The sequence below is a fragment of the Aquarana catesbeiana genome, linkage group LG02 (assembly GCF_042186555.1).
Source record: "Aquarana catesbeiana isolate 2022-GZ linkage group LG02, ASM4218655v1, whole genome shotgun sequence".
In the NCBI taxonomy this organism is placed as follows: Eukaryota; Metazoa; Chordata; class Amphibia; order Anura; family Ranidae; genus Aquarana; species Aquarana catesbeiana.
In genome coordinates, this window is record NC_133325.1 from 625,369,606 (window position 1) to 625,396,279 (window position 26,674).

At 42.9% G+C, this 26,674-nt stretch overlaps 1 protein-coding gene across 1 annotated transcript in view; it reads left to right on the forward strand.

Moving 5' to 3' along the window:
* LOC141128835 (arylsulfatase H-like) overlaps positions 1-26,674 on the forward strand; it is a 105,931-nt gene that overhangs the window by 72,843 nt on the left and 6,414 nt on the right. Inside the window, exons 6-8 of the mRNA XM_073616388.1 lie at positions 152-286; positions 3,221-3,383; positions 5,844-5,965. Coding sequence (XP_073472489.1) covers positions 152-286; positions 3,221-3,383; positions 5,844-5,965 — 420 coding nt within the window. The remainder of the gene's footprint in view (positions 1-151; positions 287-3,220; positions 3,384-5,843; positions 5,966-26,674) is intronic.

Here is a 26,674-nt window from a genome sequence, read left to right on the forward strand (position 1 = left end):
AACCCAGCCTAAGTGAAAACAAAAGTGATATGCTAGTAAACTAATGCAGCCACCACATCTCGTAAGGACTGGTAAAATGTATTACATTTTTGTTTTGTGGCTTTATTAGCTAACTTGATACAAAAGTTATAAAAGTTTTTTGACATTTAAGGGGAAATCCTAGAAGCCATTGATAAAGAAGGCATAGTGAATAATACGTTTACCTACTTTACGTCAGACCATGGGGCATATTTGGAAGGAATGGAAGGAAGTCCTCATCTGAAAGGCCATAATGGAATTTACAGAGGTAATGATTCATTCGCCATAATGAATCCTTATTTTCATTTTTTTTTATTAAAAAGATGCGCTGTACTGAAGCTACTGTAGTGATGATATGAGTGCTTGCTGGTGATGCGCCAGGCTGAGGTGTAGGGCCCTGTTGGCACTCAGGATAGAAGGGATGCCAGCCTAAGAAAAACTCCAGAGAGCAATGGACATTTAGGCATAAGACTGCCGCTGACCATAGCCAATCCAGTTATGGATGTATACATGTGAAAGCCTCAGTCAATGCCACTCTCCGGTTCATGCCCCCTGCCATGTTTTGCCCCACCCACGGGGTTCCCCTGTTTTCATATGTATACATCCATACCAGGATCGACCAAGGTGAGCAGTGGTCTTATACTGTAGTGATGTGATCATTGCTCTGTCTGTTTATTTAGTATGTGTATCCAATGACCTCTGATGAAGTGTGTTTATTTTGCCCTTTTCAATTTTGGCCCTTTGGTCTGAGGTCATCAAGTGTGACCTGCCTATTACAAGGTTTTATTGGGTAAGCCCTTTGGAAGAGCACATGGAAAGGGAGATGGAGGGAAGTGGATCTCTATTCATGGGGCACAGAATGTATGTTAATGTATCATCCTACCATTGAGACATGTTCTAAGGACTGTAGAATGTATTAATGTTCCTGTTTGGAAAATATATAAAGTTTGATGGTTCACTGGATGGTACTTATTCCTAACATTTAATATATAGGCTTTTGATTACACTACCATGTGGATTATTTTCTGTGGTATTGACATATTTTCTCTATTGGAACTGCATTTATTATACACACGACCCAGTTGATTGGAGGTACAGGCTTCTATTGGAGATTTAGTAAACTATTGAATAAAAATTGACTACTTGCTCTCTAGGTGTTATTTACTAAATGCTGTAGAGCATTACAAAATCTTTGTTGTACCAAATATAAAAACACAAACAAAATGCACTAACATCTGACAGCTGCTCTCATTATCTAGTAAACATCATACCATGACCATCAAAGGTCCTTACTCATTATATACAGTATATATCCTGGATATGGATGTAGTCCGAAGTTAAAAAGTATACAGATGTGGGACTTCTCCAATGTAGGAGTTATCTTCAAATGAAATACAAGTGATGTCCATAAAGTAATGTGTTTACTTGTTTTTCTTTCTTTCCAATATGGTGGCCCCGCTGTGCGTGTGACGTCATGCCACTGAGCATGCTCAGCGCCATAGGTGCTTTGTGATGTCATCATACACGACGCACGTGGACATCCGCTCTTAGCGGGCCATCTTTAAATTGCATTGCAGCACATGGTCAAGCTTATACTTGTCTTTTACCTCTGTTCAGCCAGTTGGAGCCGGCGAAACCTGTCCGGCAGTTTTTATAGGCCAATTTGCCCTCTGGTCGCCCAGTGTATGGAGCCCTAATGTGCATATTACAATATGTACCCAGGGGACTCATAAGTATACCTTTTATGCCTTGCACTGGTAACTTGCATTCCACAAGAGCCAGTACTGATGATATTAATTTATAAACAGTATGTCTTTTTTCTTCACCTTTGGCTGGAATTGAATGTGAGAGGGAGGCTAGATATGGCTGCCTACTTTAATATTATCACAAGTGAGAGACTTAAATTGGTCTTGGATTGAATAACTACAGTCCAACCGCCTCCTCGGACCACAGAGACTTGGTGAATTGATCAATGGCTCTATGGTTTAGATGCAGCTACATCTTATATCTTCCAAGTGTGATTTCATATTTCAAGTGCGGGAAGGAGTTTGATTTAAGCTATCATAATATCACGTTATGTGAATGGACTTGATATCTAGGTTTATCCATGACAACAGCTATATCGCCTCCTCTTGACCCCATGGGTTATTCTTGAAGTTCAACACCTTATCAGTCATTTTACAACAGTGAAATATTTTGAGTATATGATATACATTATCTCTTTATGGTTACATAGTGAGTTATTTGGGAACTATATGGACATCACCTGTATTTAATTTGAGGATAACCTCTACATTGGAGAAGTACCCTATCTGTATACTTCTCAACCTGGGGGTACATCCATTTTCAGGATATAGATATATATCTATATATATAGATATATATATGTATAGATATATATATATATATATATCTATATATATATATATATATAGATATATATATATATATATATGTATATGTATGTGTGTGTGTGTGTGTGTGTGTGTGTGTGTGTGTGTGTGTGTGTGTGTGTGTGTGTGTGTAAGAACTAGCATCAAATGTAGAGCTTTAAGGACACCGCCACTCTGTTTCTTCTTTTTAAGGGCTTGTTTGCCCATTTTTACTAAAAGAAAGTTCAGCAAACACAAAAACATGAGTTTCCATGGATCGAACTAATTTTTCCAGCACATCCCACAGATGCTCGATTAGATTGAAATATGGTGAATTTAGAAGTCAATACCTCAAACTCTTGTGTTCTTCATACCATTCTTGAATTCATCGGACCAGCCCACCTTCTTCCATCGATCCTTAGTTTACTTCAGGTCAGTTCATGCTCATGTGCCCATTGTAGGTGCTTTTGGGTGCAGGCACAGGTCAGTATGGGTACCTTGACAGTTCTGCAGCTAGGCAGCCCCATACACAACAAACTGGGATGCAGTTTTGACACCTTTCTATGGGAACCAGCATTACATTTTTCAGCAATTTGAGCTACAATAGCTCTTCTATTGGATAGGACTACTTAGGCCAGCCCTGCTCCCCATGTGTGAATCAAGCTTATTACTGCACAACATCAATCTGAGATATCTAAAGCCAAAGTAATGCAAATAATGAAATGTTATACGTTTAATAGTTTCTATTTTTTTAAGACAGCTTTATTTACAGCTATATTTGTATTGGTCATGTATAATTTATGCTTGTTGTTTTGATCTGTACATTCCAGGTGGTAAAGGTATGGGTGGGTTGGAAGGTGGAATACGAGTACCAGGAATACTTCGCTGGCCGGGTATTCTTCCTACAAATACCTCTGTTGATAAGCCGACAAGTCTAATGGATATATTCACCACTGTAACTAAGCTTGGTGGAGGCACTCTGCCCCAAGACAGGTATGATATTTTAATAAACCATTATACTACTATTACATTTTAGTAAAATGTATGCATATGTATATGTGACAACAGTAGTTAAGTGCAGCATGTTTTAAAAGCTGCAAGTACCTGTGTTATTCTTTAAATTATTCCCTTTGTCCCTGTAGAGCATACTGTACCCTGTTTCTGTCATTCAACTGTAAAATGTCAGACTCTCTACTTCCCACTAAAGTTCTAGCACTTAACAAGTGAATGATGGGAATGGAGCTTAGCACTGGATGGCAGGGCTAATTTCAATTTAGGTGGACATTGAGGTTCTGTGTACAGCCTCAGCCTACCATCCTAAGGGTTCCTCAGAAGCACAGTGAACAGTCCATGACTTTGTTATTTATTGAGGGTTAAAAACTTGGATAGGGATGGGAGGTTATGGGATAACCACTTGACTTTAGCAAAACTTCAACAATAACTTCAGGGACATCTTCCTATATACAGTCTACTTCACTTGCCTCTTGCACACACTTGCTTGTTCCAGCTGAATCACTGTAGAGTAATCTGACAGGCTCCCAGTCAGAATTGTAGCAATAGCCCTTTACAGACAGGAACTCATAGCCCCTTGTTGTGTAGCAAAAAAAATGTAGTGAAACAGCTTGTCACTCCTCTTCTGTGGCCACTGCTTCCTGCACCACCTCTTCCGGAACTGCCAACCCACCTGGCTGCAGCTGCCCCTTTCACTAGCCCTCCAGGCTAACTCTCACACCAGTCTGCCTGACTGACTGTTCACCAGCCCACCCGGCTGATCACGCCAGATCACGTACCTAGTATGTAGACAGCACCCCCACTGCCCCGGCTGTGCTGCGATTGGCTGCAGCACCAACTGCCGGCCACTGATTGGTCACTGGCACCTGATGATCGGCTCCGGACATTACCTGTGTAGGTAAACAAACACAGGGCTCTCTTTTGAGATGTGCTGTTTTTTTCTTCCTGCAAAGCTGGAAAGATGTTAACCTCTTCCCTGCCGGTGTCATTAGTACAGTGACAGTGCATATTTTTAGCCCTGATCATTGTATTTGTGTCACTGGTTCCCAAAAAAGTGTCAAAAGTGTCAGTTAGGTGTCCGCCATAATATTGCAGTCCCGCAGTTGCTGATTACCGCCATTACTAGTAAAAAATAAATAAAAATTCCATATTTATTCCATAGTTTGTAGATGCTATAACTTTTGCTCAAACCAATCAATATATGCTTATTAGGATTTTTTTTTACTAAAAATATGTAGCAGAATACATTTTGGCCTAAATTGATGAAGAAATTCAATTTTTTTTTTTTGTTTATTGGATGTGTTTTGTAGCAGAAAGTAAAAAATATTGTTTTTTTTTTTTTTTTTCCAAAATTGTCGGTCTTTTTTTGTTTATAGCACAAAAAATAAAAAACACAGAGGTAGTCAAATACCACCAAAATAAAGCTCTAGTTGTGGGAAAAAAGGACATAAATTTTATTTGGTTAGTGTCTCACAACCGCACAATTGTCAGTTAAAGTAACAAAGTGCCATATCACAAAAAATTGCCGGTCATGAAGAGGGGTAAATCTTCCGCAGCTGAAGTGGTTAATGTGGTTTTAAGGCTCAAGGAAAAAAACTTTCTATGTGCAGCAGCCCCCCCCCCCCCCCCGCCCCCCAGCTCCACCTAAGGCCTCATGCACATTGCTGCTGGTAAACGGATGTTTAGGAGCATTTGGGCATTTTTTTCAGCTGCCTCTGAACTCTCCTCTGCTATCTTATCAGTACATGTACACAGGGTTGTTTATAGTCAGTTGAGTTTAGAAGCTTTTTTGGAACGCAAAAAAATGGGTTCAGATGGATGTTCAGAGACATTTGAAACGCCAAATGCCTATAACAGCTTGTAAACGCTGCTAAACGTGGTAACTCACATTTAGCAGCATTTCGTTTACAGACATTTTTCATTTTAACAAAAAATAAAAAAATACATAATTTTTTTTTTACAAACGCTTCTAGACGCAAACATGGCTAAACGCGGCATGTAAACGCAGCTAAACGGATGTTTTTAGACAGCGGTTTGATCATTCAGGAGAGGTTGAACAACGTCCGTGTGCATAAAGCCAATACTTAACTAAGCCCCATCTCGATCCAGCAAAGTGCACAAGAGCAGTGGCTCTCCCAGGGGCAGTCAGTTACAGCCAGAGAGTCAATGAGGAGAGAGTGAGGGTGGAGCCAAGCCATGCTCACGTGTAAATGGATACACAGAGCAGTGGCTTGGGAGCGGGGCACTTGGCAGGAGGGAGGGGCCAGAGAACCGACAGGGGACCCAAAAAGATGAGGATTGGGGCTGCTTTGTGTAAGGTATGATGTGTTTGTTGTTTTAAAAAATAAAATCTGCCCTTAATATCACTTTAAGTTCATGTTCTCGTTTACGACAGTGCATGCTAATTTTGGTAGTAGTGAGTTATTATTTTCTTGGTTCTAGGATCATTGATGGAAAGGATCTAATGCCTCTCGTGCAAGGAACTGTTCCTAATTCTGAACATGAATTTATGTTTCATTATTGTGATGACTACTTGCATTCAGTACGATGGCACGACACAAGCAGTAAGTAAAATACAAAATCTAATTTGCAAGAAAATTAACTTCTTATCATTAATTCAAACTTATACACTGGAGGATTTAATTGTTGCCCCTTCCTCTTATATCAAGTAGAGGGAGCTTCAAGTACCATCTATGGCAGGGGTAGGCAACCTTGGCACTCCAGCTGTGATGAAACTACAAATAAATGTCATGTAAACGCATGCAGGATCAGCTCTGAGTTCCTTAGCTGGAACACATAACATTTCAGCATCCACAAACAGGAACTTCTGTAAGCCTTTTTTCATGAGATGTGCAGATGGTATTACAGGACGCACCCCCGGGTAGAAGTCTGGCCATAATAGGGAGGTTGAAGATAGGAAAAAAGGTGTGTGGTACAATAACAGACCTTTGAGAGCTGCCTGTCAGTGATGGTAGGTTCACTGGAAAGGGTATAGAGGATGTCAAGAGCAGGATCAAAATTCCTTTTTGAAACCAAAAAAAATCTGTAATTGTTTGGAGGTTACGTATTGCCCTAAGAAACTGAAGAGAGAGGAATATGCTTAATGTTGCTTTACCTAATGCAGAACTTCCCAACTCCATTAAAGGGGAAGTCCAGCCTGAGCTTGTTTAGCTGGGCTTCTCCTATGGATCACAGGAGTGCAATTCATTTTGCACTACTGTGAACCGTTTTCAGCAAAGAGTGGACTGAAGTCTGCTCTTTGCTGATGTCACACAGATCTGTACAGGCACTGCCTCATCCCGACTCTGGGAGTCTGGATCCACCAGGTGCCTGGACTGATGCCTGTCTCAGCCTCTCAGCTAGCCGCTGAGAGGCTGAGACGACAGCTTCCCGCCCCCTCCACAGCTCAGCGCTCCAATGAGCATGGAGGAGCAGAGCTGCTGCCTGACAGGCAGCAGCTTACCGCTCAGGGAGCTGAGAGAACCGACCAATCAGCGGTGTTCGATCGCTCGGTTCTCAGTGCAGAGGCGCCGGGGGACAGATGCAGCATCCATCTAGGTAAGTATGATTATGGGAAAACATTTTTTCCCATACTTCTCTTTTAAGAACCTTATGTCAGGTACTTACCAAGGCCGAGTTGCTGAGAGAGGCTCCCCTTGCAGCTGGGCGCACGATACCCTCTAGGAATGGCACAGCGGGTATTGGGCACGAAGGAGCACGGGTCGCCAGCAGGTAGTAGAGAAGCTGAGCGATTCTTCAGGTAGAGAAGAGATCCGTGCAGGGTGGCTGAGCCGGATACTGAGGGTCAACCACAAGGCAGAAGTCCAGAAACAGGCCAGGGGTCAAACACGGGTATTCAAACAGGCAGATAGTCCAACACTGGGGTGAAGCAGAGACAAAGTCCAAGAGCAGGCCGGGGGTCAAACACAGGTAGTCAGGCAGGCAGATGATCCACACTAGGATGAGGCAAGTCCAGGAGCAGGCCGAGGGTCAAACAAAGGTAGTCAAGCAGGTAGAGAAGTCCAGAAGGCAGCCGAGGGTCAAGCACAAGAGAGGTTCAAGCAAGGTCGAGGTCGATCCGGGTCACAATGGGCAGTCACAGGTACACAGATTAAGGAACAGATCACAGGAGCTGAAAAGACAAACCAGCAACAAACACAGAACATAGCTGCCTTTATATAGGCCCGCCAAGGGAACGTCGCAATGTGCGTGCACGCGTTCGTATTGATGCGCTGCGTCGTGCACCCACGTGAGCTGATCCGTCCGGGACACGCGCTCGTACCCGCTGACTGTGAAACGGTACGCGCCGATGTGCAATTCTACTATGCAGGCGCATGGGGAAATGCCTATACTGACAGGCCCTGATTCTGACATTCCCCTGACAGTGCCCCCCCCAAGGGGCAACCTCCGGGTGCCCAACCTAGCTCGGATACCAGGATGTCTTCTGTGAAACTCTCGCACTAAACGAGGGGCATGGATATTGCTAGCGGGCTCCCAAGAATTGTCCTCTGGGGGATACCCTTTCCATTTAACTAGGTACTGATCCTGCCCCCCCCTCCATTTGTAATCTACTATTGCCTCCACTTCGAATTCTTCTTCCCCTTCAATCTGGATTGGTGGGGGAGGTAGTTCTTCCCTTCCTGGAAAAGAGTTAGGAGTGACTGGCTTTAGTAAAGAGGCATGGAACACCGGATGTATCCTATAGGAATTAGGCAAGGTCAGTTCAAAGGCCACAGGGTTTACAACCCTCTTAATCTCAAAAGGACCAATGAATTTTGGGCCTAGTTTGCGTGATGGGCAAGGTAATTTGAGGTTGATGGCTGATAGCCATACTTTATCTCCAACCTTGAAACTTGGGTTACTTCTTCTTCCCCTGTTATAGAACTCTACATAACTCTTTTGAGCTTTCTTCATTGTTTCCTGAATTTGCAAAAAGTTTGTTTGGATAACATATATACGGTCTTGTACTGCAGGAGTTGTGACTTCGGGAATAGAATCCGAGAGACAGGAAGGGTGGACACCATAGTTTGCCCAGAAAGGTGTTTGGTTGATGGCGGAATGTATAGAATTGTTGTAGGCGAACTCTGCGCACGGTAAGAGGGAAGACCAGTTGTCCTGGGACCAGGAGCAGAAACATCGAAGGTATTGCTCTAGAGATTGATTCGTTCTTTCTGTCTGCCCATTGCTTTGTGGGTGATAGGCGGAAGAGAGGGATGTCTTGATTTCTAAGGACTTGCAGATATCTTTCCAGAATCTTGACGTGAACTGAATCCCCCTATCGGATACAATGTTGTGGGGAACGCCATGGAGTCTTACTACTTCTTTTATAAAGACTTCTGCAGTTGTGGAAGCAGAAGGGGTGCCTACTAAGGGCAGGAAGTGGGCCATCTTCGAAAGGCGGTCAACAACCACCAAGATGGTAGTAAACTTCTCGGAAGGAGGCAGATCAACAATAAAGTCCATAGAGACCTCTGTCCAGGGACGTTCAGGTACAGATAAAGATTTTAAGAGTCCCCACGACTTGGCATTGGATCCCTTATTGCGTTGGCAAGTAATGCAAGATTGTATATATCTTCTGCAGTCTTGTCTCCAACCCGGCCACCAGAACGAGCGATGAATTAGTTCGGAGGTCTTCTGTATACCAAAATGTCCTGCCAACTTGTGATTGTGAAAGGTCTGTAGAATCTGAAGTCTTACCGGGAGTGGCACTAATACCTTGTCCTGGGCCCATAACAGACCATCTCTCTTTTCTAGGGAGGATACTTCAGGTTCTGTACATTGACTGGAGGCTTGTATAATAACTGACCTAAGATTGGGCTGAACAAGGCTAAGAAAGTTGTGAGGAGCTAGAATGGTTCCAGGTTCTTCTGATCCACTGGTTTCTGGGAACATACGGGAAAGCGCATCCGCCTTCCCGTTCTTAGAGCCAGGTCGGTAGGTAATATGAAAGTTAAACCTGGAGAAGAACAAGGCCTGATGGGCCTGACGAGGTCGGAGGTGTTTAGCTGTTCGAAGATACTCTAGGTTACGGTGGTCAGTGAAGATCATGATGGGTTGAGATGCCACTTCCAGCAGATATCTCCATTCTTCTAAGGCGAATTTTATAGCAAGTAACTCTCGATCCCCGAGAGTTACATTTTTCTCCGGAGGGTTGAGTTTACGAGAGGCAAAGGCCAGCGGATGGAGCAGGGCTTTTTGGCCACTTCTCTGAGACAGGATTGCCCCTATTGCTGACTCCGAAGCATCCACTTCAAGCACATAGGGCAAGACTGGATTGGGATGTTGGAGAATAGGAGCCGATATAAACAGTCTTTTGAGTTCATCGAAAGCTTCTTGAGCTTCCGGGGACCATTGGAATCTAGTCTGCTGGCGAGTTAGTTGAGTAATAGGGGAGATGATAGAGGAGAAACCTTTAATAAATCTGTGATAAAAATTGGCGAAGCCAACGAATCGCTGAATTCCCTTCTTATCTACGGGAGCTGGCCATTCCTGGATGGCCCTAACTTTCTGAGGATCCATTGCGACCCCTCCTACTGAGATAATGAATCCAAGGAACTGGATGGTGTCTTTCTCGAAGTCACATTTTTCCCCCTGTAAATATAGACCATGTTTTCTGAGGATCGAGAGTACTTTCTTCACATGGGTGCGATGTGCTTCTAAAGTGGTAGAAAAGATCAGGATGTCATCGAGATAAACAATTACAAAGTTGTCTAGATACTCATAGAAGATGTCGTTGACTAAATGTTGAAACGTAGCCGGGGCATTGCAAAGGCCAAAGGGCATCACCAAATATCCGAAGTGCCCGAATCTGGACCGGAAAGCTGTCTTCCATTCATCTCCTTCTCGTATCCGAACCAAATTGTACGCTCCCCGGAGATCTAATTTGGTAAAGATCTGAGCGGCTCGGAGACGCTGGAAAAGTTCAGGAATAAGAGGGAGCGGGTACCTGTTCTTGATGGTAATTTTGTTAAGCTCCCTATAGTCCACACAAGGCCTCAAGGATCCATCCTTTTTCTCTACGAAAAAGATTCCCGCTCCAGCTGGAGAAGAAGAAGAACGGATGAATCCCTTTTCAAGATTTTCATCGATGTAGGAGCGAAGGGCTTCTAGCTCGATCTCTGATAGAGGAAAAATGCGGCCGAAAGGGATTTCGGACCCGGGTAGGAGGTTGATGGGGCAATCATAGGGTCGATGAGGTGGTAGACTGTCAGCTTTCTTCTTATCAAACATGTCCAGGAATTCATGGCATGCTGCGGGGACATGTTGAAGATTATCCGGTGCTGGTTGTAGAGTTAGACATGGAGCCGTTCTGTCATATCTTGATGAAAGGCAATGCTGAGAGCAGTACGTAGAAGAGAAGAGGACTTCTTTCTTGCTCCAACTTATCTGAGGATCATGGGCCTGCAACCATGGAAACCCCAGAATGATGGGAAACATAGGTGAGTTTATAATGTCAAAGCAAAGAAATTCAGAATGATCAGAGTCTGTGTGGGTGAGGATAGGCTTAGTTTCCTGTGTGACAGGCCCAGAGCAGGGTAGGGACCCATCTGCCAGATGAATTTGTAGCTGTTGCTCCTTAACTTGTAGAGGGATGTGCAGGTTTTGGGCTAAAGATGCATCCAAGAAGCAACTGCAGGCTCCTGAGTCAATGATGGCTGGCAACCAGACCTTCTCTTCCGCCACCTGTAATGAGATCATGAGGACAAGGTGAGACTGGCTTGAACTAGCGAGTTGAAAGTTCGTGGCAGACCTTGGGTGGTACTTACTGGGTCTAACAGGGCAGTTGTTTAAGAAATGACCGGACCCTCCACAATATAGACAAAGGTTAGCCTGTCGCCGGCGGAGCTTTTCGCCAGGAGAGAGTGGGGGTCGAACTAAACCCAGTTGCATGGGCTCACCATGGGAGGATGACGAAGAAGCTGTAGAAGGTGCAGGAACAGGTGGTACCCGCGGCATCATCCAAGTGGGTCTTGGAGACTGGAAACGCTCGCTGCGACGTTCCCGTAGGCATCTGTCAAGTTTAATAGCAAGCTGGATCAGGTCTTCTAGGGAGACCGGGGTATCTACTCGAGCCAGTTCATCCTTTAGGGTCTCTGAGAGTCCCTGGCGATACTGATATTTTAATGCGGCCTCGTTCCAGTTGGTGTCCCCTGACCATTTTCAAAATTCCACAGTGTAATCTTCCACCGGTCTTTTTCCCTGGGTCATGGTATGCAGGATGGACTCAGCCGTGGCGGTACGCTGTGGATCGTCATATAGCTGTGCCATGGAGTCAAAAAATGTATCTGCAGAGTCAAGGAGGGGGCTCTTTTGCTCAAGAAGGTTGTGAGCCCAGGATTGCGGTTCATCAGAAAGCAAAGAGATAATAAACACCACTTTCACAGTCTCAGAATAAAAAGTCCTGGGTTGAAGGGCAAAGTATAGTAAGCAAGCATTTCTAAATGCCCTGTACTTCTTCCGGTTCCCGGAGAATTGTTCCGGAATGGGAACCCTGGGTTCAGGTAAGACCATTACTGCTGCAGGAGCTGGGTTAGCTTGATCCCGAGAGGAAGATGTCCCACTGGCAGATGCTGACGCGGTGTCCGAGGGGTTAGGAAACGTGGTTAGATGTTGCAGACGACCCTCAATCTGGAAATAGCCATCTTGGAGTATCTGGACAGCCTGGGTGAGGGCTGTAACCTGCTGGCAGAGTGCCTCAAGGGGAGAGCCAGCTCTGTCAGCCTCACTCATGGCTGGTTTGTATTGTCAGGTACTCACCAAGGCCGAGTTGCTGAGAGAGGCTCCCCTTGCAGCTGGGCGCACGATACCCTCTGGGAATGGCACAGCGGGTATTGGGCACGAAGGAGCACGGGTCGCCAGCAGGTAGTAGGGAAGCTGGGCGATTCTTCAGGTAAAGAAGAGATCCGTGCAGGGTGGCTGAGCCGAATACTGAGGGTCAACCACAGGCAGAAGTCCAGAAACAAGCCAGGGGTCAAACACGGATATTCAAACAGGCAGATAGTCCAACACTGGGGTGAAGCAGAGACAAAGTCCAAGAGCAGGCTGGGGGTCAAACACAGGTAGTCAGGCAGGCAGATGATCCACACTAGGATGAGGCAGAAGCAAGTCCAGGAGCAGGCCGAGGGTCAAACACAGGTAGTCAAGCAGGTAGAGAAGTCCAGAAGACAGCCGAGGGTCAAGCACAAGAGAGGTTCAAGCAAGGTTGAGGTCGATCCGAGTCACAACGGGCAGGCACAGGTACACAGATTCAGGAACAGATCACAGGAGCTGAAAAGACAAACCAGCAACAAACACTGGACATAGCTGTCTTTATATAGGTCCGCCAGAGGAACGTCCCAATGTGCGTGCACGCGTTCGTATTGATGCGCTGCGTCGTGCACCCACGTGAGCTGATCCATTCGGGACACGTGCTCGTACCCGCTGACTGTGAAACGGTACGCGCCGATGTGCAATTCTACCATGCAGGCGCATGGGGAAATGCCTATACTGACAGGCCCTGATTCTGACATTCCCCTGACACCTTAAAGTGCAACTAAAGGCAAAACTTTTTTTTAGTTTTGGATAGAGCGGAGAGGGATTAGAACCCCTGTCAGTTTTTATTGCTGTCTGTGTCCCTGTTGGGGAGATTCACCCTCTCAATGTGTTTTGTTTATCATTAAAAGTAAAAGAAAATCTCAAATGTTGGGTTTTCCAGAGAAAAGTAATAGAGGGGAAATCTTCCAATGGGGACACTAGTTCTGGTGACGTAGGAGTCCCCCAAGGGATTCCCTTTATTTATAAGAATTTCCTCTCATTTCCTGTTTTGACTATGGGACAGAAAGTGAAGGGTAATCTCCCCAATGTGACACAGATGGCAAAAAAATAAACCCTCTTACTCTATCCAAAATGGGGAAAAAAAAGTTTCACCCATAGTTTTACTTCAATAATTTTTTACATAAGAAATGGTCTCTAGGAGAATTGGTTATTTAAAAATATCATTGGTCATGGGACAGCAGGCGGGAAATGTTTCATGAAACTTAAGTAAATAAATACTAGCAGACAAGCATTAGATAATAAAGGCCGCGGTTGTTTATTATTGGTTTCAAAGGCTTTATTTTTTATAAATAAATTAATTCAAACATTTACATATCATATATAAGCTTTAAGCTAACCTAGCCACTACGGCTCAGGCTGCAAAACACAATTCCCAACTTTTAATAACTTATAAACTTTTTATTCAATCAAAAACATATCAATAACTAGTCCCCCTTTGTTGTGTGTGTTTTTTTTTTTTTTTTTTAACAAAGGTGACCTTACCACATAACAACAGCCCCGACAAATAAAGTAATAAAAAGGGTGGGTGGGGGGGGACACCACAGCTCCTTTTCTGAGGCGAATGAGCCTGCTAGCGACGGAACCCCTTTTTATATCCCTAACTAGCCTGGTTCCATCCAGTTTAAACTGGGTTTTCCCTGGCTTTTACACGGGACTCAGGAGAGGTCGCCTGTACCCCTCTCCAAGCCACGTGAGCTTACTATGTTCCCCCTTAGAGCAGCAGGCTCCACAGGGGGAACTTGAAACTGCCATTCCCGTCGCTCTCCCACGAGGAAAAGGGGTGGAAAGAAACTGCCTTCCCCTTTTCCTATCATGGGACAGCAGGCGGGAAATGTTCCATAAAACTTAAGTAAATAAATACTAGCAGACAAGCATTGGATAATAAAGGCCGCAGTTGTTTTTTATTGGTTTCAAACGTTTTATTTTTTATAAATAAATTAATTCAAACATTCACATATCATATATAAGCTTTAAGCTAACTTAACCACTACGGCTCAGGCTGCAAAATACAATTCCCAAAAGGCAGGTGGCCCTAAGATCACCTGACCACAGAACCCCAACCCGCGGCCATTTCTGCACAAGAGCTTAAATCTGCGTTAAAAATGTCCAATCCTATTTCAGATAAGTGTACTCTGTCCTTCCTATAAAGACTCTCTATACCCCCTTCTAGTTCCGTATGCCTAAAAGAGAACATACCTAGGTTTGACAGGAGTTTTGACACCACCCTATTAACCCGTTTTCTGATCTTTTCAAAGGGGCGCACAGAGGGAGGATAAAGCCAACCCAGTCTTTGCACAATCTCAGAAAAAATCACCCTAATGTTAGAAAAAGTTAACTGAATTTTTTGCAAGTCATCCCTAATTTGAAAAATAATATTCAAAGTTTTTTGCTTGCCAATATCATTTCCCCCAAGATGTATGATTAAAACATCTGGTGGGGGAAAATGAAGAAGAAGCTGCGAAATTTCTGAGTTTAAATCAGACCATAACATACCTCTTTTCCCGCTCCAAAAAACCTTAAATTCATTAACATCTGAACCTAAATTAACAGTATAAATTCTGTGCTGAGCTCTGCGCTGCGCCCAATAGATGAACGAGTGTCCAACAATCCAAACAATGCGGATTTTACCTGAAATAAATCAAAAATTTTTGTTAGGGAGAATATATAACAAGTATCTATCTGATTTCCATCTACCTTCTTTATTGAATTAACATCTAAGCCTAATCTTGCAGCTTCAGTCGCCGCTCCAATCCTAAACGAGTGAGACGTAAGCTGATCTCGATCTAAATTTAAAACTTTTAAACATTTCTTAAAAACACATATGAATTGATATTTAGTAAGAGGCAAACCCGATTCATGTATGAAAAAATTTAAAAACCCCGAAGGCCTAACCAAAAAATATTGGTTTACTAAATAAACTGGACAAATGCGAGGATTCACGCAGTTGTCTAACTGTATCCAAGTACCCCTGCCCCACTGGTCTGTTTTTGATTTACTAATCAATATCCTAATTGAACTTTTAGAAATAAAAACATCTGATGGTTTTCATAGAAAACAGCTCAGACACTCTAAGCGCAGCAAAAAATATAACTGAAAAAACGGCTTGAAATAACATTGATTCAAACACCGAAAAACAAACCTTATCCGTAACTGAGCAAAGTTCGCCCAAAACTTTTGGAGTAATGGGTTTGCGTGGATCACTCCTAAAATTATCTTTTTTGTAACCTTTTAGAGCCTGCTTAACAGAAAAAATATTGCATGCAGGAAAGCAGATTATTAAGTTTTAAGAAAAAAGAAATACCCGACAAGGTCTTTTGCACATAAGACCATGAGTAATGTTGAGCAAATAAGAAACTAATAAAATGTAATATTAAACTTTCGGAAAAAGAACCTAACGGTTCATTAATCAAACTTAAACATTTTAAATATAGAAACCAGGCCGATTGGTACCCAGCCCAGGTCGAAGGTGCTAATGAATTAATGATGTAGTCAGATACAAGCCTCGAACCAGGTCCCATAAATTGGGTGGACATGACAGTCCTACTCGGTCTGCCTCTGCCTAACTGGAAGAAACAATCCATCTGCAGGCGAGATAATGCATCTGCCAAATCATTGTCCTTACCTGGAATGTGAACATTTTTAACCAAATGTTTAGACTTAAACATTTAAAAATCATATGCCTTAAAAGGGTGATGACTGGTGGAGACTTAGATGTCAAACAGTTGATGGCAGACATAACTCCTTTATTATCCGTTCTTATCAGAATCCTCTTATTTTTGAAAAAAGATCCCCAAATCTGGATGGCTACAACAATGGCAAATGATTCCAATAGAACTATGTTTTTTAAATATCCTTTAACTTGCCAAATTGGATTCCAACTCTCTGCACACCAATTGTTCCGCCAAATAGCGGCAAAACCAACAGATCCTGCGGAATCCGTAAATTAGAAAGAAATTTTTATCCAAAATGAATTCTTCCTGCCACATAGCTTTACCATTGAAGTGATAAAGGAACTGCAGCCAAACTATTAGGTCTTCTTTCATATCATGCGACAATCGGATATGAGAAAATGGTGATTTTAAACCAGAGATTAAAAGATATAGCCTTCTGGAAAAAAATTTTCCCACCGGCATAATTCTGGTAGCAAATGCTAAAAGACCCAAAAGAGACTGCATATCCTTTAGACAGACTTTCTTTTTTCTAATTAAAACCAACAGTAACGTTCTAAGTTTTTCAACTTTAGAATCAGGAAGCCTAAATTCCATCAAATTTGTATCAATGATGATACCTAGAAACTCCAAACAAGTTGAAGGCCAGATCGTTTTCTCTTTTGCCAAAGGGATACCAAAGTGACTACAAATTTGAAAAAAATTATTTAATAAATTAAAACAATCAGGGGAACTAGGAGGACCTAAAAATAAAAAATTGCCTGAATAATGTATGAAAAATTCTGAACTGGATATAAAAGAAACCACTCATTCTATAAAGGAAGAAAAAGATTCAAAATAAGAACAAGACAAAGAGCAACCCATTGGTAGACATTTATCAAAATAAAATTTGTCGTTAAAGAAAAGACCTAGGGAATTAAAGCATGCTGGGTTAATTGGAAGGAGGCGAAAAGCTGATTTAACATCCGCTTTTGCCATCATAGCACCTTTACCCAAGCATCTAAGCTTTGTAAGGGCATCCTCAAAAGAAGCATAGGAAACTGATGACAAACTATCATCAATTTGATCATTGAGAGAATCACCTTTGGGAAATGATAAATGATGGATTAATCTAGAGGATTTTTTTTCCTTTTTGGGGACAATACCTAAAGGAGAAATCCTAAAATCCTTAAAATGGGGGAACTAAACGGACCTTCTACTCTACCTTCTAAAATTTCAGTATTCATTTTTGATAAAACTATGTTGGGAAATTAATCTACTGATTTTAAACTAATAACTAGTCTACAGCCCTGTCCCGAAAAACCCGGTAATAAAAAAACATCCCTAAAGCCTTCAATGAGAAGTTGAGCCTTCAACTGATCTGGAAACAATTTGAGCCATGGGAGCATATTTTGAAGCATCACTGGTGTTGCTGCTTTTTTGAAAATTCCCCGACTCTTGATTTGCTGCAGACATTTTTTTAAAACATTTGGATACTGAATGGGTACCGGCGCAGAAAGCACACTCATGTCTGTACTTGCATGAGTTTGGCCATCTACACTGGCTGTCATTAAAATTGAAGCATATTCCTTTTTTATAACCGGAATTGCTTGCAATTTGTGTGTTTGTGATTTGCTTAGAATAAATTGGTCTTTGGGGTAGAAAAAGATTCAGCCAAAGGCCTATGTCATTCACTCCCCATTTTAGATTGGGATGAACGGATAATTTTTGACGAAACGCTTCGTCGTAACTATACCACGAGATTCCACCAAAATTTCTGAAAGCTTCAATAATAATATCTAGGTGTTGAAATAAACCAGTACTTTTATCAGGGGATTTTTCACACAAAACTCCTGAAAAAATACAAAATGCCTGTAACCAATTATTAAAAGATTTTTGTACAGGTCTACGCCTATCATCATCATCTTTTTTATCTGTTTTACCAATAAAATCTTTAGCGGATGGAAGTAAAGACAAAATGTCAATAAATTCCCCCCTGCCAAATTTTCTCCTTAGTTAAAAACGACAAATGATAACCCAGAGGGGTAACCTCGCAGGACATTGGTTCTTTTAGACAAGTTTCAGGCAAATTCTGAGATTTAGCAGACTGATAAGAAGAAAAACCTACATCTGTATTATTTTGATGAGTTTGATCGCAATTAGCAGATAAACCACTAGATGGCGACCAAACACCAACAGCTGACAAATCATTATTTAATACAGAACAATTTTTTTCAGTCTGAGTGTTACTATTAACAGAATGTAATTCCTTTGCTAATTTAGATAACGTTTCAGCTACTCACTCATACCTTGCTGATAAGGACCCAATGAAGTGGCTGACAACTGGCCATCCCTACCATCTGGAGATTCATTCACAGAAGATACTGAAGCAGGCCTGTGTGACGGCCCTGCTTCGCTTGCTGTTACAGCTGATTGTTGCCATGGAGACGGCTGAGTTTTCTGAGAAGAAACCCGATCCATTGATTCGATGCTGCCGTTCATCCTGCCTCCAGATCTGCTTCCTGACATGCCCACCGAACTGCCTCTCGACGCTCCATCTCTTTGTTGAGATCGCCTGTGCCTATTGGTGGACATACCCCTAACGCCGCCCATCGCTCCTCTGCCGCGATCGTGAGAAGGACCAGCTCTTCTAGCAGCAGCAGAGCGAGGCGGGGAGTAGCCACGGCGTGGGATACGCCGTCTCTTTGCTGCCTCACTCACGAAGGTGTTGCCTCCTCTTCGGAGCCGCCCCGGATCTTCTTCCACGACCTCCTGCCGAACTTCTTCCTGGTGCTGTGCAGGCTCCCGGACTACTTCAGCTTGCCGCTTTTCCGCGGCCGATGCCAGCCCAGGTCCAGCGCTGGATGTTGCGGCTTCCACCGGAGCCTCTTGACTCGAAGAGCGAGGTAGGTCTAAGCACTGGCGAATCTAGGCTTCCCCGCCATCCTCGCCTGCCCGCTCAATCAGCTGCTGCAGGAGAATCATTTTCCGGCCTCAGAAGATGCTGTTTGTTCAGGGAGATAACCCCCAGGGAGAACACCACAGCTCCCCTTCTGAGGCGAATGAGCCCGCTAGCGATGGAACCCCTATTTTATATCCCTAACTAGCCTGGTTCCATCCAGTTTAAACTGGGTTTTCTCAGGCTTTTACACGGGACTCAGGAGAGGTCACCTGTACCCCTCTCCAAGCCACGTGAGCTTACCATGTTCCCCCTTAGAGCAATCAAGGGGTTAATATGGTGCACAATGGATATAGCCGGGTATACAAAACCAATAAGGGTGGGGGGAAGGGGGTGGGTTGGGGATTCCTGAGAGGGGGAACTTGGTGATGGTAGTTAATATTTCACAAGTTCAGGTATTAGTCCATGTGAGGATAAAATGATGCTGAGTAAATGGAAGGCAGCCTGTCTATAAAAGCTAGAAGACGCTCTGGAACAATAAAAAAGAAAGGAGGACGACGCCCTCTAAGTGCAGCATGTATGTTAAAAATATTTATTACAATAGATAAAAACACTCACTTTTTGAGTTGCTAACAACCAGCATATAAAGTAGTATCATCCGCGTGCTCCCGGGGGATGTGGGTGTCACGGGCCAGTGGGGGGGGTCCTGGGATGTGAGTCCTGTGACCTGGGTCCTGGTAGCTGTTCCGGTGGTGCCGAGGGTCCTCAGAGCCTCCGGGTGGCTAGGTTGTGGGTCATGGATCCTCCGTGGAGCACCGTGCTGACCTGCGTCTTCACTTCCGGGAGCGGGGTGAGGCGGGCGGTGCTTCGCGTTCGGAGCATGCGTGCTCCTTCATCAGGCTATGCTGGTGGCCATGTACAGTGTGGGAACTTATACCGTAGGCACGAGGAGGAGAGGTGATTGGGTGGAAGGCGGGACTATGTGTGATAACTGGGCGCATAGGTAACCATGGAGATGGGGTGTATACAATATGGAAAGAGAGTGAAGGGGGACGGGGAGAGGACGGGGAGAGGGCGGGGGGGGGGGGGGGGGGGTTGGAGGAAATTTAAGTGGTACAGAATGTGATGTGAATGAGTATGTTATGTTAAAGAATATAGAATATGGGGTGAGGAGAAGGCGGTCTGTATAAAGAGAAATGATATATTGATCATGGTGGACCGGAACTGAATATATATATATATATATATATATATATATATATATATATATATATATATATATACACACATATACATACACGTAAATATATGAGAAGGGAATACAACGATACACTAAAATGCACAAGAGAACGTATATAACTATAGGGAGAGATGGGTGATATATATAAGAGGAGAAATGACGTAATGATGGAAATGGAAGGGAACATATAAAGATGTAATATATATATATATATATATATATATATATATATATATGTGTAACCAAATGTGAATATAAAAAATAAGGAATTATTTTTATAGAATCCTTTGACGTGTATATACACATATACACAAATTATATAATTAAAGAGACGCATAAGATTGGGGAATGAGGGGATGTGTGTATCCAGACGGGTATTGGGAAGAAGAGGAATACTGTGGGGAATACTGGGAAATAGAATGAAAATAAAAATAAGAAGAAAAGGAAAGAGAAAAATAAAAATAAATATAAAAATAAAATCAAAATAAGAATAAAAATACAGATAGAAATGAAGATCAAAATATGAAAAAAATAATAATAATAAATATAAAATAAAAATAATAATAAAAATAATAATATATAAATAAATGTAAAAATAAATGTAAGAATGAAAAAGAAAATTAGAAATAAAAATATTAATAAAAATATATGTAAAAATATTTTTATAGAATAATAAAAAAATATAAAAAAAAAGAATAATAAAAAATAAAAAATAAATAAAAAATAATAATGTGAAAAAATTAATAAAGATAAATAAATGATAGGGGAAGAGAAAGTTGTAAGCATATATATTGTGGATGGGATGGCGGATGCCGGTCTGTGTCTCTTTAAGGGTAACCGGTATAGAAGGGATAGAGGTAAGGGTGCCAGTGTGAGGTTTCTTCTTTATACTCTTGGAGGTTTTGGGTATACTAGAGGAAGAAACTGGCACGGGGGGTGGTGGATGATGATGGTCCCCTTTTGGTGTGGGTGTAGGCTGTGGTCGTCAGGAAGATGCCGGTGGCCTATGTGGTTTATATGGTATGGTGGAGGGGCGTAAACTATCCGCATCTAAAACCCACCATAAGTGATAAACCACTGGTCACCTACAGACGGGCTAAGAATATAAAGGCCCAAATAGCACCCAGCAAAGTGAAAACAGCACGCCCCACCGGCAGTGCCCCGTTAACCTTCTTTAACATCAAAGGCATGTATCAATGTAGGAAGTCCCTCTGCCTCACATGCGCTCACGTTACACATAGACAAAAAGACTTCCATCATAAGGGTAAACTATATGTCATCCCCAACTTTTTCAATTGTGGTTCAGATTATGTGGTCTATTGCCTCACATGCCCCAGTGGCCTGCTATACGTAGGCCGCACTATACGCCCGCTCCGCAAAAGGTTTGGTGAGCACCGTAACCTTGTAGAGAAGGGCATTGATAAACATAGCGTACTGAGACATTTTAAAGAACATCATGGACAAACATCTTCAGGGCTACGCGTATGGGTTATTGAGTCTATTCCACCCACCCTCCCTACTGCTGAATGCTACAAAAGGTTGTGTGAAAGAGAAAACTACTGGATATACACACTGGACACTTTATCGCCAGGAGGCCTCAATGAAGGCATCGAAATTAACATTCTGTTGTGATCCCCACCACATCCCTGCCCCATCACATCATCTTCTCCCAATTTACCATGTATTGTGTCATCCATTGTCTTATCCGTTGTCTTATTCATTGTTCCATCCATCATTTAGTCACTGCCTTGTCTACTCACTGTCTATGTGGAATACGTGCGTGGGTATACTTGTATACTAGTGTGAGTATATACTTGTATCCCACCCATTACCCCTATCCACATAGCCCCAGTGTATAACACATACGCACCCCCTGGCCCTTTCTGATATACCTCTAGTATCATGGCCAGCCAGCCCCATGCCACTTCACCATTCCCCCCCCCCCCACCTCTTCCTCCGCCATCCCATCCACAATATATATGCTTACAACTTTCTCTTCCCCTATCATTTATTTATCTTTATTATTTTTTCACATTATTATTATTATTTTTTTTTTTTTTTATTCTTATATTTTTTATTATCCTTTTTTTTATATTTTTTATTATTCTATAAACATTCAATCTATATACTTATGACACGCTTTTGTACAATCCCTCATACAAGTAAAGAGAAAGAGTCCAGTGAAGTGGTTTCAGGTGAATGAATCAAATTTTCTTATAGGTGATGAAAGTTCATAAATTCATACACCACACACCCAGGCTTGTCACCACGTGAGAAGAAACTTGCCCCTTTGGGGTTAAACTCACCAGAAATCTGGTAAAATCAAGCATCACAAGTATATCTTTTTGTTGCCACTTTTCAGGAATATCCACTGACTATGCTAGTATTCCTATTGGGTATGCGCAGCTCCAATGAACCAGGATCCAGATACTGCCTGCAATACCAGACAGTGAGAATAATAGAAAGGAAGGAAGCCGAGAAATTAAATGTGTCGTCATGCAGCCATCACATCTAAGAATTGGAGTTTGGAGCTGAAGAGATTGGGGGGAAAAAGTGCAACCCTTAAAGAGAGACATATTTAATTTCTCGCCTTCCTTCCTTTCGACCTGCCCACCAACCACCTCATTTGTGACATGCCCACCACGTGGGAACTCAAATTTGGCAATGCTGCAGCGGCTGCGCACACAGCAGAGGACCATCAATGAGTACCTGTGCGAGTATGGCACCAGGACAGGGTCGGGGAGCTTGGCTTCTTTTCACCACGCCAGTGGCTACTGATCAAGGATGCATGCACTATCCTGTCAACATTTGAGGAGGCCACAAGGATGGTGAGGTGCGACAAAGCATGCATCAGTGACACTGTCCCTCTAGTCTTCCTGTTGGAGCACACACTTTGTGGAATCATGTACAGGGCACTTGAGGCAGAACAGCAGGAGGAAGAGGAGGAGGACTTCCTTACCTCTCAAGGCCCCCTTTATCCAGATAGCATTCCTGCGGGCCCACCAAACACACAGGAAAAAGAGGAGGAGGAGGATTGTGTCAGCATGGATGTAGAGGATAACACTCAGCAGCAGTCTTCAAGGGATTTTTTTCAGTCTCCATAAACCCAAGGAGTTGTACGTGGCTGGGAGGAGGTAGTTATGGATAATGTGATCCTTAGTGACCCAGAGGACTCAGAATCGAATGCCTCTGCAAACCTACGCTGCATGGCCTCCCTGATTCTGCAAAACCTGCAAAAGGACCCTAGGATTCGTGGTATCAAGGAGAGGAATCATTACTGGCTGGCAACCCTTCTTGATCCATGTTACAAGGGTAAGATTGCAGAACTGCCTTTGCAGAGGGAGCAGAGGATAAAACATATTCAGGAGATCTTGAAGAAAGGTTTGTGCAATGCATTTCCAGACCCTGGGAGGTTACAGTTTCCTCGTGCTGGACAACATGTTGCTGAGGCTTCGTTCAGTCAGAGGAAGAGCGGTGGAGAAGGTGGCCAGCTGACCGATGCCTCTAAACAATTTTCAGTCCCCAGCGCCAAGGTCTGATCGATTCAAGTAACCATCGCCAGCATCTGCAGGAATATCTAGGGGCAAGAGCAGACTTGGAGACCTTTCCAACAGAGCATCCACTGGGTTATTGGGTCCTGAGGATGGCCCACTGGCCAGTACTTGCTCAGTATGCAATTGAGCTACTGGCCTGTCCTGCATCCAGCGTGCTTTCTGAATGCACATTCAGTGCTGCTGGAGGGTTTGTAACAGATCAAAGAGTGCGCCTGTCCAGACTCCGTTGAAAGGCTCACATTCATAAAAATGAATCAGTCTTGGATCAGCAGCTATCAAGCACCTGATGCTGATGTAACTGATTGAATTTGCTATGGATGTGGGATCTCTTGAAGACTGCCTATGCTGACTATCCTATTCCTCCTCAATCTTGATGATGCTAGCTTCCAACAATATTTTTGGTTTAGGGCACCACCCCCACCACCCAAGGCCTGATTTTTCTGCCCCTGTTTAGCAGGGGCATGTATTTACAATTTTTTATCAAATATTTCACAGCAGGGCCCGTTCCTGCACCCAACAAGAGTATATGTGAGGGGTAACAGTGTTGTGGCACCACCACCACTCAAGGCCCAATTTTTCTGCCCCTGTTGAACAGAGGCATGTAATTACAATTTTTGATCTAATATTTCACAGCAGGGCCTGTTCCTGCACCCAACAAGAGTAACTGTGAGGGCTTACCATGTTCTAGTACCACCAACACCAAAGGCCCAATGTTTCTGCCCCTGTGTAACAGGGGCATGTAATTACAGTTTTTGATATAATATTTCACAGCAGGGCCCGTTCCTGTGCTCACCAAGAGTAACTGTGAGGGCTTACAGTGTTCTGGTACCACCAACACCTAAGGCCCAATTTTCTGCAGAGCATATAGGGCAGGCCGTATAGTATATATACACTGCTGTTCAGAGTTATAGTGCCTGGGGGACCCCCACACCATTTTTTTTTAAATTTGGGTGCAGGTTTCCCTTTAATATCCATACCAGACCCAAAGGGCCTGGTAATGGACTGGGGGGAACCCATGCCATTTTTTTTCAATGATTTTCATCTATATTGACGGGACCCGACAATATATTACAGCCGCAAGTAGTTTTAAATGGCATTTTTTCCTTTAGAAATTTCATTTTGCTGTGGTATTGTTCTAAACACGGGAAATGCGCTACTTTACAGGCATACTAAGGACACCCCCCAGGCAGGATATTTAAAGGAATATTTCATTTTTATTGTTTCACTTTAAGCATTATTAAAATCACTGCTCCCGAAAAAACTGCCGTTTTTAAAATTTTTGTTTGTATTGATACATATCCCCTGGGGCAGGGCCCAGTCCCCAAACAGTTTTTATGGCAATAACTTGCATATAAGCCTTTAAAATTAGCACTTTTGATTTTTCACGTTCATGTCCCATTGACTTTAATGGTGTTCGTGTGTTCGAACAAATTTTTTGCCTGTTCGCTTGTTCTGCTGTGAACCGAACCGGCGGGTGTTCGGCTCATCCCTAGTGGAGACATAGTTTTTATTGCAGGCTACAATTTTGACTAAGCAAATGTTTCCTAACCACTTGGTTAAAGGGAGCCATGAGCTTGGTACTATAACAAAATGGGACCCGTCCCCACATTGCCTCGTCATATAGTGAGCTACACTTAGTAAAAAAAAAAGCTTCAGCTTGGTCTCCTTCCCATGGGAGAACTCCTCTAATGTGTTTCATCCAGTAGGGTTTACGATCTATGATTAATTCCCTACTGTGTCTAGTCCTCAATGTGTTTGATGAACCAGTATTCTACCTGACCAGCACCTGCAAACATTGTGGCCAGTCCAACAGACTGGAGCATTTGAACGGTATCAATGTTATTTCGTTTTTGGAGAGCTTGATACTGTTTTGTTCTGTCGGCTAATGCCCTGTACACACGATCGGACTTTCCGACGGAAAATGTGCGATCGGAGCTTGTTGTCGGAAATTCCGACCGTGTGTAGGCTCCATCGGACTTTTTCCATCGGAAATTCCGACACACAATGTTTGAGAGCTGGATCTAAAATTTTCCCACAACAAAATCCGTTTGCATAAATTCCGATAGTGTGTAGACAATTCCGACACACAAAGTGCCACACATGCTCAGAATAAATTACGAGACGGAAGTGCTCGGTCTGGTAAAACTAGCGTTCGTAATGGATATAGCACATTCGTCACGCTGCAATGTTTTAAATTGTTTAATGCAGCGCTTTCTCTTTTTCTTTATAAACCTAGAATAATGAAGTTGTTTTGCTGCTGATATTCACACAGAGTTCTGACAAACTGATTTCTTTAGTATTTCTCGTTAACTCATGAATAATATTAAATTTGTTTTTCGTCACATCTCCATAATAATGTTTTTTTTTTTCTTTTTTTTTTTTATCAAGATCTACATTTGTTTATTTTTCTAGTGCTCTCCATGATATTTCTCGTTTTGTGTGTCAAGTTACCACAACACCATTATTATCTTGTATTTTTTTTACCTCAAGGAGATGGTTGGTGTTGGTGTCCCTTGTTAATTTCACATTGTATTTTGGAAATGTACCTGCCTACTCACAAACAAACTGTCCTTTTTGAAGTAAAACACATAGGCAAGTATTTGTGAAAAATAAATAGCCATTTATTCTGGGTCATACCAAAATAAAGAGGAAGGCAACTCTGGAGAAACTGGTGAAATTTGCGAAGCCTTTGTACCTCAGGGCAGACATCAATAATTTTACAGTCAAAATTGGTGGCCTGAGGAGTCCTTATAATAGGGAGCACAATCCGGTTCAGGACTACAAGAGATCAGGAACAGCAGCAGATGACATATATGTCCCCAGTCTGTGGTCATAAAACAGCCTGCATCTTTTGTCAGACCCAGGCCATCACTCTCTGGTCTTCCTTAGATGCTTCCTTCCAGGCTGTAGCTTTGGTGTTGGAGTTGTGGCAGGAGGTGGAGGTAGAGGAGGAGGACCATGGTTGAACTCACAAATGTGGCTTTGGCTTGTGAGTTCGTCCCTCAACCCCTTATTTAGGGCTTGTAAGATCACTTCCTCACATAAGAGGCGTTGGCCCTCCTCCATTTCCAGCATTTTGCAGGCTGTCAAGTAGGCATAGTCCTCTTGAAGACTGGGGG